This window comes from Cavia porcellus, unplaced genomic scaffold (assembly GCF_034190915.1).
Source record: "Cavia porcellus strain 051 isolate PalLab524CR breed Dunkin Hartley unplaced genomic scaffold, mCavPor4.1 scaffold_14, whole genome shotgun sequence".
Taxonomy (NCBI): Eukaryota; Metazoa; Chordata; class Mammalia; order Rodentia; family Caviidae; genus Cavia; species Cavia porcellus.
The window spans coordinates 68,239,375-68,252,942 of record NW_026947497.1 but is presented as its reverse complement, the minus strand read 5'-3'; the positions used below and the strand labels follow the sequence as shown (position 1 = coordinate 68,252,942).

The following is a 13,568-nucleotide window of genomic DNA, read 5'->3' as shown; positions in this document are numbered from 1 at the left end:
GTTCAGAGCCTTCTTTATTAAGGAAGGTCCCTCAGGCACTTTATTAGTAGGCAGATACAAGCTTGGCAAGAGCACCATTAGAGTCACAGTCCGACTGTGAATACAAGGTCAACGAGAAGGCAGAGAACACCATGGCAGTGGTTTATCAGCAAAACAATAATGATCAAGCTGGTGACCTTCCATCAGACATAACCATCACCCTGTCTGTTTCTATCCTCCAAGGCATGAAGAGAAGTTGGGATTCAAGACTTGCTCTGACTCCAGACACACGTGATACTGGCTTTCACAACGGACAAGGTCCCCACCCACACCCAGACTTGGACAAACTAGTGGCTGTGTTCTCTTTGCCCAACCTTCTCATCTCTGCTGTGTCTAGGCTAGATCTTGAAGTGTCTGATCCTCCCAGGGCATGGGGGAGGAGGCACTGGGCCAACACCACTGGCCACGCCAGGATGTGTCACCTTGGGCTTCTGCCTTGGGCCGAATGCTTCTCCTGAGGCTGAATCCACATCTGGGAAGCTGTAGCGCAGGTTATAGTGTTCCCGGTGCACGGGGGGTGGAAGTAACACCCTCTTGGGTCCCAGTGCCACAGAATCCACAGGCACACTAGGTGAAGAGGGTGGAGATACAGCTGGGTCGGCTGCAGGGGGTGGGTTTGCTGATGAGGCTGCATCTGGCTGGGGCAGGGGGGCCACAGGCTAGAGAGAAAAACATTTCCCTGGGTTACTTTGCTTCCTCCTCCCAAGCAAACCCACCCTCAGGTCTGGGTGGTACCCCTACCCAATTTCCCCACAGTAATGACTTGTATTTGCAAGGAATTTAGCAAAAAACAACTGCATAGATACAAAGGATTGTTGTCAGAGCTACCTGGGACCCCAGCCTCACCAGGATTATCTGGGTATCTGGTGTTCTCACATACAAGTGTTCTCACATATAGCAACTCAGCATGTACAGCTCACTTTCACTCTTTGTCCTCCACATGTGCAGCCACTGATATGCCAGGCAACTCTGCCCATCTCTTCCTGTAGCTCAGGGAGCCACCCACCCCTCCCAGGAATCACAGGTGGCCTTGTCAAGCACATACTAGGACTGCTCTACCCTGTAGCCACCAGTTCAGGGGAAGGAGACATCCTGAAATGTCCTGTGTGTTGATGATTCTGCATCCTCCGGTGTCACTTACACTGTAAGGTTCAGAAGGACAGGACAGCACATGCCTGTTTTTACAAATGCACCATCGAGAGATGGTAAGGGACAGCTGGATTCAGAAGGCAGGAGCAGGAGTCTCCATCACACTGTTACCTGTGTTGGGAACACCGTGCAGGTCACTGAAACTTCTTCCCCACCAAGCTTCTCAGCGACTGTCGCCTTGCAGAAGCCATATTGCTGCCAAAAGAGAGGGGTTATTTTAATACATTAAAAAAACAAACAAACGAATTTCTCCCTTGGCGTCACTGATACAAGTATACATCAAGGTAAAAAAACCAAAATTTTAATCCTTCTTAAAAATACCTTTTTCAAGTTTACAGTTTCTGCTTCTAAAAGATATATAATATATAATTCTATGTCCACACAGACCAATGCAGAAGTACTACTCAAGTGACCAAGATCACCCAGCATCCCAGAAATGGTGGTGGCCTCAGAAGTCCTATTGCTAATATCAATGCATGTCTTTATTATTTTTTAAAAATATTACATGTAATTTGTTATCATATCATTGGATGTCCTGGTTTTGTTTGTTTGCTTTGGTAGCAGGGGTCAAACTCATGACCTCATACATGTCCTGTTTTTTTGTACACTTTAATAGAATAGCATTTTCTCCTATCTTTCATTATCCTGCATAATTTTCTACTTAATGATGCACATGTACTTTACAATGATGCCATCCTGCTAGACACTGGCATCTTTCCCTTTCTGTCATTTTATATCTGTGGTGATCTATCTTCATCTCTGTAGATCTATCTCTGTCAAACATCTCTGATCACTTTCTTAGGCTAAATTCCTGCAAGTGGACATGACTGACTGGCGCAAGGACTTGAAAGCTTTTGCATCCGAGGTATTTCTAGGAAATCTATGCTTCCTACACCAGCATCTGGGCATGACCTGTCTTTATTAGGACATACGTACGCCCTATCTTTCCTCTAATTCTGTGTACCTGCAGTGAGGGAGTCGATTTGGTGACCATTGTTAAGGGGGGGGGTAAGACTGCAGAGGAAAGTCTGCCATGACCCAGCTCCCCAGGAAATGGAGATTTTGCACTGTTATTTTCTTCCCACAGCCCCCAGATACAAACTACATGAGGGTTCCATGCTGTACAACCAGCCTTGCCGGGTAGCACTGACCATTGGCCTGCTTACCTTTTTTGGTGGCCCGGAGCAGGCTGGATCTGTGCCGTCTGCAGCAGCACAGTCAGTAGCTACCACTGCAAACTCTACATAGGTAGAAACTGGGAGAGGCTGAGAAGAAAACAGGAAAATGAACCTGAAGAAATATGACCTGAAAGGAGCTGCATCTTTCTGGTTAAAAGAATTATCACCTGTTAGGGTTGATACAGTGTGTCAACTTGAGAAGTCTAGAAGTTTAACTGAGAGACTCAGCAGGGAGCCACGATCCTTACTTTAAATATCCTCATCCTGTGCAAGAGGGGGGCACAGAGATTTTGTGAGTGCTACACCCGCCCTGGGCAGGGTTGGCCTGTGTACAATATCAGTGAGGAAAACAGGCTTGCTCTTCCCCATTTAGCTCTGGCTGCTGCCTTGAAATATTGTCCCAGGACCACCTCACCTTGCCTTGCAGCCAGCTGATTATGGACTGAAACCTCCGAAAACTGTAAGCTAATAAAACTTTCCTTCTTTAATTTTTTGTGTTGGGTATTTTGTCCCAGCAACGAGAGAAAAGGAACACCATCTATATAAATGCATCTCCAAGTATGCCATGGCGACTATCCAGGTTCTCAGGCTTCTCACATATTGTAATTATATTACATCCAACCATGCCAAACCATCTTGGAGAAAAGTAGATGTTTCCTTCCCCGATGATTCAAAAGGCATTTTAGGATCCTGTGGCTCTCTGCCAGTCAGTATAAGCAGCACATGCTGGTGAGTGCAACTGCAGGCTGCTGCGATGCGGTGGCGCTGGGTGGTGACTGTGTGGAGGCCGGAAATCGGCAGTCTGCACCCCGAAAGCCGGGCCTTTAGCTACGCCCAGGAAGGGGGCTGTGCCCATCTGTGGCAAGCCCTGGGGAGCCCCTGAGGATTTCGGGGTCCTCACGACACTCACCAGCATACTCTGGGAACCTTGTTCTTCCCTCACCCCGCCCTCGCCACACGTGCCACTCCCACCTCCCACTCTGGCCCCGGGTTTTTCCGTCTTTACCACGAGCTGAGCGCGGGAAATCTCCAGCAGCTCAAAGTGGGAGCCGTTGTTCTGCGCGTTGAAGGCGGCCAGGGCGGCATTGGCCGCGTGCACCACCTTGGTGTTGTTCACAGGCGTCAGCAGGGGGCACTGGGGGCACACTTTGCGCACGTCCTCCCTGGAGTCTGCACAGAGGGGCAGAGGGGAAGCGTTCACTGCGCGCCCCACTGAGCGCCCTGGCTCCGGATGCTCCGCGTGTGCAGAACGTGGCTGGGCTTGGGCGGGCAGCTTCAGGCCTCCTCCTGCTTCTTAACTAAGCCTTGGGGTGGGCCACGCAGGAGTCTCCGCTACCAAGGGCCCATGTTCACCCCCATGAGAACAGCTCCTTAAAATCCCGAGACCCGGGAAGGCTAGCTGCTCTGGTCCTCGCCGCCGACAGAGCTACTAGAACCGTACGGTTAATTATGCGGATTCCTCCCCTAGGCGGTCTACAGGGACGAGAAAAATAAGAAAATGACCCTGTGTCTGTACCTGGAGTGGACTCGCATTTTGCAAACACCACGGAAAACTGGCCGTCCTGTTTTAGCACGTGCATGTCACAGTCCCCTTCCACCGCCTAGAGAAAAACCCACCGTGAGGTCCCAGGGAAAAGCGGCCTCGCGGGCCACAGCACACTGTTTCCAGGGGAGACTTCAAGAGAGTTACTTATAATACAGATTAACGCTAGCCCTAGATATGGTGGCACGCTTGTAATCCCACCTACTACAGAGGCCAAGGCCAGAGGGTCTCAAGTTCGAGACCAGCCGGGGCAATTTAGCTAGCCCTTGTTTAAAAAACAAAAACTTAAGACTATTCTCATTAGTGAAATAAATAAGAATCATATTTATAAATATCACATTGTGTCTCTAGAGTAAAAAGTAGTAAGAAATGTAGGAGTAATAAAACCCAAAATGTGTAATTGCTATTGTAAAAAAGAGAGGAAAAGAAAGTGCTCTAAAGTTTATAACTAGATGTGTGTTTAGGTGTGTAGAATTGAAAACCGTATTACTAAGTTTTTGTTGGATCGTTGAACAGAACTGTTTGCACAGTCTCGCTGTTTGTCTATTTTGTATGCTTTACTTTTGTAACTTGAACAACTATTTCTAAGAAGACAATATGTAATTATCAAGTAGTGACTTCTTACTATTTATTTTTTAAAATTATGTATTATTTCTACACTTTTTCTGTTTTGTTTTTTTCTTTAAATTAAAAAAAAAAAAAAAAAAAAAAAAAAAAAAAAAAAGAGCCGGCTTGGTGGCGCCCGCCTATAATCCCGGCATTCGGGAGACTGAGACAGGACAGTTGTTGCAAATTCAAGACCAGCCTGGTTACAAAGAGAGCTCAAAGCCAGTCTGAACTGCAGAGAGAGACCCTGTCTCAAAAAGCCCCCCCCCCAAAAAAAAACAAGAAAGAAAGAAAAAGAAAAGAAAAAATAAAAGCACCGGGAATGCAGCTCAGAGGTACAGCGCTTGCCTAGCACGCGCGAAACCCTGTGTTCAACCCCGAGGGGTGGGGAGGAAAACAGCCCACAGAAAGCAACGTCCAATAGCGATTTCAGAAAGCTGCAAAGCTGGTACACGCGCCGAGTCCTGCTCTTTGCTGCCCCCGGGTGGAATCGCCTGATACGCTCGCGGGGCACTCACGTGTTGGGTCACCGTTCTCACAGAGCAGTTCGCCAAGGGCGTGATGTCCAAGGCGTGGCAGGTGGTCTCCAGCGTGTCGAATTCAAGCTCATACACCTCTCCGGAGGGCCGCTGTGGAGAGAAGACGAGTGCGTGAGCAGCGCCCTCCGCCCAGGCCCGCCCCACACACCCTTCCTCCGTCTCCATTCTGTCCAGTACTGGCCTGGCCCGTGGTCAGGCTCATGACCCATCTTCGGGGCTTTTCGGGGTCTTCCTCTGGCGTCTAGGCAAATGCCGAACGATGCTTCAAGGAAGGAAGGACTGTGGGCTTGTGCAAGGGATCGAGACACAGATCTCACTTTGGACTTTACTTGGAAACTTGGAAATGTGTGTTGGTACTTTTTTTTTTAATGTTAAAAATATCGCTCTTCAAGCAGTGCTTTCAAAAAGTCAGCTTTGGGTTTCTTCATCAAGCTGTGTGCAGGTGTGGGGTGATAGCTTATTGCCTTTCCTTTATCCTCTCTATCCCTCCCTCTAGACCGTTCTTCCTTCCCTCTCATCGCCTATTTTCTCCCATTGTCTTTTCCTTCTTACGGGTTATTTGATGCTGTGGCCCTAGGCTTTTGCTTTGTCCTTTGGCTTTAATTTCCTGGGCTCGCAGCGGGTGCTCTCTACTGCACCCTGCTGGCGACTGCTGCTGGTGAGAAGAGCGAGTCTATTCTGTAACTAGGAAACACTTTATCACCAACGCAGAAGCCCTTAGGATGCTTGCCTAACTCTTTGGAATTGTTCTTGTTTGTTCACCTGTTTAGGTGTCCTTTCCGTCAGGTCTCAGCCTGGATCTGTCTCTCATTTTAGTTCTGCCTGACTCACTCGTACCTGAAGCCCCTGGAGAAGTGCTACAGGTTTTGATCAGAGTGCAGGTGTATCCAAAGGCACTTCCGGAAGGGACTCAGAGCTGCAGTGACCAGGGGCCAGGCATATCTGAGCTCCTCACGATGCCTACCCATTGCTCTTTCATTCACAGATGTGTGATCCGTGCTTATGTCCCCTAAACTGATCAGTCGCTTCTCTGAGCCACCAATATTAGTTCAGCATCACTCTTAAAATTCCCCAGCTGAAGCCGAGTGTGGTGGCACACATCTGGAATCCCAGCACTTGAGAGGCTGAGGCAGGAGGATCATTGCAAGTTCAAGACCAGCCTAGACTACAAAGTTCAAGGCCAGCCTGAATGGCATAGTGAGATCCTGCCTCAAAAAGAAAAAAAAAAATTCCCAGCTGGTCCTCGTTTCAAATGGCTTGTCCCTTTGTGAAATCAGGGGTCGACCATCAGTCCTGATATCCTGGTCTTTACCTTACTTTCCCTCCTATATTGCAGGTCCCTTGTGGGCACAAACTGTCTTTCTCACCCATGTATTGGGTTGAAACATGGAAAATGATCACTTTTGTACGTCAAAAAACAGCCAAATGTTGGTAATCTTAAGGACTTATCCTAATAGCTCCCATAGCACCTGAGACTAGCTCTTATTCAAGGAAGCTTGAGATGATTGCTGAAATATTATCCATAAATAGATGTCAAATCTAATTCCAAAATGAGTAGCTGACAAACACTTTTTTCCCACCCTTCCAAATTTCTCAACTGATTTCCTAAACACGTTTTCAGTCTTTCTTTAGGGTCACTGGCTTCAGCCTGCACTGTTTTCTTGTCAAGCATGTGGAGAAGTGAATCCTCTTAAAATTTCTCTCTGAAATGTAAGGAATGTGTTTTGGGAGACACCTTGTATGGAGGAAGGAAGCCAGGTCTGAAATAAAATCCCACCCCGAATGCTCACTATGGCCTTGAGCTAATAGTGACAACACATCAGAGCCCTTGTGTCTCTATCTACCTAAAGATTACAGCTACTGACCAGGACTGGAGTAGGGCAGGGAAGTCCAGGAAATGAGCTGTGTGGAAGAGCCTGACCCAAGTAAGCACTTGCCAAATACAAGTTCCATTGACTCCCAGTTTTTATGAGAGAGAAGCCAAGAAAAGTAAATGATTGGCAGAGATAACTTGGTACTAGGAGCCAGTCTCTTGGGCCCTAGTTTTCTCAGCAAACCGTGCCTTCCCTCTGTGATCTGCAAAATAGCCATGGAAGCATTTTCTTCTCCTCCCTCTTCCCACACATCCCACTGATTGGAGAACTGTCTCCCGCTTGCTGTGCACCTGCCCCTTCTTCCAGGCTTGGCAAGAACTCGGTTTCCCCACTGCGGCTTCATTTGTGCTGGGAAGTGCTGGTCCTCTGCAGCACCAGCTTGGGCTCCATGCACAGGTGCTTCCAGCTCACTCACCCCAAGCTCACTTACCCGAGGCCACACTCTGACTTTGTCAATTTGGTTCAAGACGTGCTTGTAGCCCCAACGAACATGCTGATTGAGGTAGTCCACACCTGCCAGGGCTGCCGCCTCGGTCTCTGGGTCATCGCAAGCTGGGTTCCTCTCCTCCAGCCCCAAGACAACTGGGGTTGAGTGACAGCCCCAGAGCTGAACAAGGCAAAGGAACAAAACAAAGAACTTCATAGCTGCCCCTGGAGAGTCCCTGGCAAGTGAGTGGATGGCAGGAGGCTTCTGAACCAACCCAGGTACTCTGCTTAGGAAGCTAGGCAGATAGAGGGGCAGAAGGCCTCATTTATCTGTGGGAGCCTACTGAAGGCATTGCGCAAGGATGTGGAATGATTTCAGTTTTAGTCTCTGCAAACATCAGCCCTGGAAAAGCAAACAAGTTGGGACATCACTGGTCCCCCAGAAATCTTCCAAAGTCAATTCTGCTCTGGGGGAGGGGCTCCAATGTCTGCTTGGAACATGGAGACCACAGCAGTGAGGGGGCTGATGAGGGGACCAGGCAGACAGAGCAGCCAGCTTCAGAGTGTGGCAGGGCTGGCAGGCAGCGGGGCACCCTCTGCCAGGATCTGAGCACACCAGGGGGTCTGTATGTGAAGGTGGGGAGTATTCAGACATTTGAGGCTATCATCAGTGCTGGGGGCAACAGCTCTTCCACAAGGGCCCTGGAGGGAGAACACAGCTCACACAGATAGCAAAGGCGCAGTGGATGATGGGACACAAGGTCTTGGAGGCCCTTGAAGGAAAGAAGAAATGAAGAGAGATGTTCCTGTTGCAAAGGAGGGGTTCCTACAGTAGGGAGGAATGCAACCAAGGGTTTGAGGGTCCCCTCATCCTCCTTTCTCCAGGCCTCACTGCCAAGGCCCTGCAAGTGTGGATGGATGAACCAGGTCTCCAGGGGAGTCGCATGCCATTGGCACCAGTAGCTGTATGCCCCCAGACAGCCCATGCGTACAGTGCAGTACATGAGTACAGTCCTGGCCTCACAGGCTCTGGGTTCCAACCCAACACTGCCCTGCTGATAAATTCCTGGGTCAGTTGAGAACACAACTGTCCCCTTCACTCTCTTTGTAGGCTTAGCAGGAGGACAGCTTGTCTTTGTGGCCAGAGCACAGGACCCGGGTGTTGCCTACACTCAGCATCCTTTAAGCGGCCCTTGACCAGCACAGGTACCACCACCAAAGAGGGTGTCAGGCCAGGTGGGGGCTTGGGAAACATCACATGAGGACTTGGTTTAGTCTGGAACAAAGCCACTCTAACATGGAAACCAACATGCTCTTCAGAGAGTTAGAGGTTGTCCTTGTATGTGGGTGGACTTGTTCTGTGCTTTGATATTGCTTCAGGAAAAATAAAATTGGGTTTAAAAAAAAGAAGGAGAAGGGGAATGGAGAAGGAAGAAGGGGAAAAAAGAGGAGGAGGGAGAAAGAGAAGAAGAAAAAGAAGAGCAAAGAGAAGGAGGGAAGCAAGGATGGGGAGGGGACAAGAGAAGAAAGGGCCCTCTGGAAAGAAGCTTAATACTGATTTTCAGGTGCAGGTGAGGTCAGGGAGGTGGGGGGCAGGGACAGGGCACAGAGGAGGTTGTAGGGAACTTTCACCTTCGTTCCCAGTGGCATACCCACATATCAATGGCAGAATGTGGTCAGTCTCCAGGTCCCTAAGGACAGGGACTCCTGGTTCCTAGAGACAAGGAAGGGGCTCCGGTCATCCCTCAAAACAACTCCTCAGCACCTTGTGCCTATTTAATTCAAGGGCCTCATTCATGAACATTCTGAGCATGTTACACCTTTCTTTAAAATAATCTTCAAAAGTACAGTAAGTGTAGTCATCACTAAATATTTGAGAACTTTGAAAAAGGGTCTCTGTGAGCTTACATCTCATTATTCATGGTCCCAGGGATATAAAATACAGCAGTATTTTCCCCCAGCAATAGGGAGCCCTTTCCTGGATCACATCCTGGTCTGGGAAGTTTATAATTGTAATCCCATGGGAACGTTACTGGAATTCTAGCAAGTTAATTCCAATCTACCACTTCCAGTGCAACCCAAGGCTAGAATAAAGACACTAAGACATATTTATAGTTATAGGGAACCAAAGTGTCCTAAGTCCAGCCAAAATGGTGATTCACTAGAACAAAGGCCACGACCCAGGGCCCAACCTGGATTTTATTAATTCTCCGTGAGGGGAGTGGCTCCAGGATGAGCAACAGTGAGAAAGGCAGGAAATACTGAAGAGCCATGAGTTGGGCGAGATAGGAGGTCTGAGATCACCTCTGCAATATGCAGAGGGCGAGAAATGAAGACAGTAATCTGCAAACACAACTGAGAGAGTATCCAATAATTTGGGGTTAGTACTTCAACTCTGATGGACAATCCTTTTTGCCCTGGGAAATCACAACCTCTTTCTCAAGTCTGGGTCCCAGCAGATAGTGTGGAGCATGGCTCTCCTTCCCACCTGGGGAGTCGCTAGGCAGGGTAACACTGACCTGTCGCTTTGCTTCAGAGGTGCCACATTAGCTCCTCAGCCAGCCCAGTTTCATTGCTTAGAACCAACCAAAGACACAAAGAAATGGCTTGGCCAGCTCTGTACATATCAACACATGGAGACAGGGCCACATTTATCCAAGAAGGAGACAGCTGCACTTCTTCTGAGCAGAGTCCTCCAGGTGTTCCCCGCATCCAGCTAACTGAATTTCGGACTCTGGGCCCCTCTTTGTGAAAGTTTGATCTAGTCGTTTCCTGGTAACCTAATTTCCCAGACACCCAGGTCAAAGCTTTAAGATGAACTGGAAAGGGACACTTACGTGAATGGCACTAAAGGCGAGAGGGGTGTCCTCCTTGCCTTGTACTGCAAGGGCCTGTGGTGGCTCTGCCTTCAGGTAACCTGCCTCCTCTGCTCATCAGGCACCCACGTGTCTACTGTGGCTCCACCTGTGAGCTACTGTCCTGCCTGTCCCCTCTTAATCCACAGCAAGATAGTCCTCCCTGTGTCCCCGATCAGGGCTCCCTTCTTCCAGCTATGAAACCTTTTATAGGCCACAGCTTTCCCTCAGCAAGGTGCCACTCCATCCTTTAAGCATGGGGAAACTACACAAGGTGTAGGGCCTCAAGAAGCTGCCTTCTTTGGGGACACTTGCTATCATCATAGGTTCTGCACTGCTCTGGTACCCTGGGGGGCTTCTCCTACAATGTAACACCCCACCTCCACTCCTCACTCCCTCCAGAATGGGCTTGGTTCTTCCTCCACTCTGGGATTCTCATGTTTGTCCCAGGATGGTTCTATTGCCATTCCAATCTGAGGATGTGAGGAGAAAATTAAAAATCCATCTGCCCATTCCAATCTGAGGATGTGAGGAGAAAATTAAAAATCCATCTGCTCATAAATCCTCCTGATCATAATCTGCTTGGGTCATTTCTGTCTTCTATATGAACTATCTCTTTTGATATCTTTGTTCTTGGATCTTCCACTAATGATGAGTTCTAAAGCACTGAATAGTTCAGGTGATGCTAGATGTTTAGCTCATTAGGTGTTTTGCTAAAGCTACAAAAGTAAGGCACGTGGTAAAGACCAATGAATAGCTCACCTGTCATTCTACCACTTATAAACAGAATCCCAACAAACATCTTCCATCTTATCATGCAGAAATAAATGGTGTTAATTTCAGTGCATTTCCATATTGTATTTTCTTCCATACAAAACACTTTTAATATGATTTGGATCATAAAGTATGTACTTTGACCCAGATTGTTTGGACATTTATAAAGCACGTGATTTCTGTGGTCAAATTACCTGTCAGAAAGGGTGGGACATTGTAGGCCCCAGCTATTTGACTAATGTGCTGTCAGCTCTGCTGGTGTCCTGTTTCCATGCTGACTTCTGTGGGAATTTAGATATTTAAAAATCATCAAAATTCTTCTTCAGAAGCAGCAGCCAGGCCCAGAAGAAGATGCAGACAGCCCTTCCCTCACTCCCATTGAGGAAGTCTCCTCAGTGTAGCCACAAGGTCTGGAAAAGCCTGCTCTGCACCCCACCACCTGCCCAGGAACCCAGGTGCCTGACCCATGTGCCTTCACCACAAATGGGCAGCCAATGCAGGAGGCACCTGGGAACCAACTCATCTGGAGAAACCCAGGAAAGTGTCAAGATGAACAAAAGGCAATCTCTGGCCTCCAGCCCACACAGAACAAGTCCAGGAGACATGGACATGGAAGAAAGTGAAAGTCACATGTCTGAAATTTCTGGGATGATGGCAACTGAAGCAAAGAAACTACTTCATGATGCTGTAAAAGAAATCAGATCATGAATAATACCTCCAGTAAAAGAAGAAATGACAAACATAATGAAAGGGTTGCTGCATTTAGCTAAAGATGACATAGATTTAAAAGAGGAGCATAGGAAAATGAGGTAAACTTTGAAAGAGCAATATAGGGAAGAATTGAAATTCATGAAACAGATTCAAAGAGATATTCAGGAAATTAAATCTCCATTGAAAGCTGGCAAAACTGCTTGAAAGAAACTGAAGATAGACTTTCAGACCTCGAAGACAGAATTGAAGCTAGTGATCACAAAAGGAAAGATCTCTTGAAAATAATAAGGAACCAGAAAAACCATTCAATGGCTGCAAGACAATGCAAAGAAAAGTAATTTAAGAATGACAGGTGTCAGCAAAAAAGCAGAAGTCAACACAAATGATGTACAGACTATTTACAGAAGTAATAGCCGAGAACTTCCCAAACATGGGGAAAAAGCTGACATACAGATAAGTAAGACATATAGAACTCCAACCAGCCATAACCAAAATAAATCTATCCCCAGATATATAACAATGAAGATCCCAGGAATTCTACACAAGAGCAGAATATTAAATGCTGTTAAGAAAAGAAATAGATCACCTATAATGGAAAATCCATCAGAATCATGACAGACTTCTCAATACAAAACATCAAGTCAAGAAGAGCGTGGAGTGAAGTACTTCAAGTCTTGAAACAAAACAACTTCCAACCCATATCGATGTACCCTGAAAAGCTATCTTTCACAATTAATAGAGAAATAATATATTTCCATGACAAAGAACAACTGAAGGAACTCATGATCACCAAGCCAACCCTACAAAGAGTACTGAAGGATAGTCTAGAAAGAGATCAAGATGGCCATGGTTCCAGGAACACCAGTAGAGGGGGATCACTAAAGGAGACAGGCAATTGAATGGAAGAGGAAAGTAGGAAACCAATTGCAGGAAAATAACATAGCATAGATGATCCAGGGTATGTTGGTCATAACTATTAATGTGGATGGCCTCAATTCATCAATAAAAAGAAACACAGGCAGAGTGAATCAAGAAACAAGATCCATCAATACACAGTATACAAGAAACACATTAAATCAAAAGGAAATTCATAGGTTGAAAGTCAAAGGAGAAAAAACATGCTCCATGTGGCAAGGAACCAGAAAAAAGCAGGGCTAGCTTGCCCATCAACCAGAGAATGGATAAGGAAGAAATGGCATTTTTATACAATGGAAAACCACTCAGGTATAAAGAAGGATAATCTCAAAGATCTTCTTGGTAAATGGATACAAGTTGTGATCATGCTCTTGGCTGAAATGATTTGAATTCACATTGGTAAACATTATGTTTCCGCCTTAGTATAAAAGTCTGAAGGATTTGGTGGAATCCAAAATGTACAATAGATATTGTGCCTGTGAAAGAAGAGGAATTGTCTGGAAAAGGAAGGTGGTAGCCATTGTTATTTTCCTACTATCTTGTTTCAAAGTCCTGTATCATTTTCATTGTTTTGTTTGGATTAGTCTTATTCTGTTTTGTTTTGTTTGATTTCATTATGTCTGATGATATGGGCAACTATAACAAGATATATTATGGTAGCCACTGTTGATTTCCTATTATCTTGTTTTGAAGTCCTGTATCATTTTCATTGGTTTGTTTTGATTGGCTTTTTTCTGTTTAGTGTTATAAAAAATTTTTTTTCTCAGTGTATTTTATGAATACCCTTGGTTTTCTCTCAACTACTCCATTTATGTAATAAATACAAACTAAAATAGCTTTAGTGTCAGACTGAATAAAATGATCTCTTATTTTTCTTTTTTTTTCAGAAAGATGTGTTGCCATTTACCTACTAACAAATGAGAAAGTACATGATATTTTGATATGTCTTCCAAAATAAC

At 46.4% G+C, this 13,568-nt stretch overlaps 1 protein-coding gene across 1 annotated transcript; it reads right to left on the bottom strand.

The window, feature by feature from the left end:
- Ahsg (alpha 2-HS glycoprotein) lies at positions 1–7,598 on the bottom strand. Its single transcript, NM_001172913.1, is given in 7 exon segments — positions 1–698; positions 1,300–1,383; positions 2,355–2,453; positions 3,373–3,536; positions 3,883–3,967; positions 5,034–5,144; positions 7,359–7,598. Coding segments are annotated over 7 exon segments (1,077 nt in total). The 5' UTR covers positions 7,572–7,598; the 3' UTR covers positions 1–377.
- Positions 7,599–13,568: the final 5,970 nt, after the last annotated feature.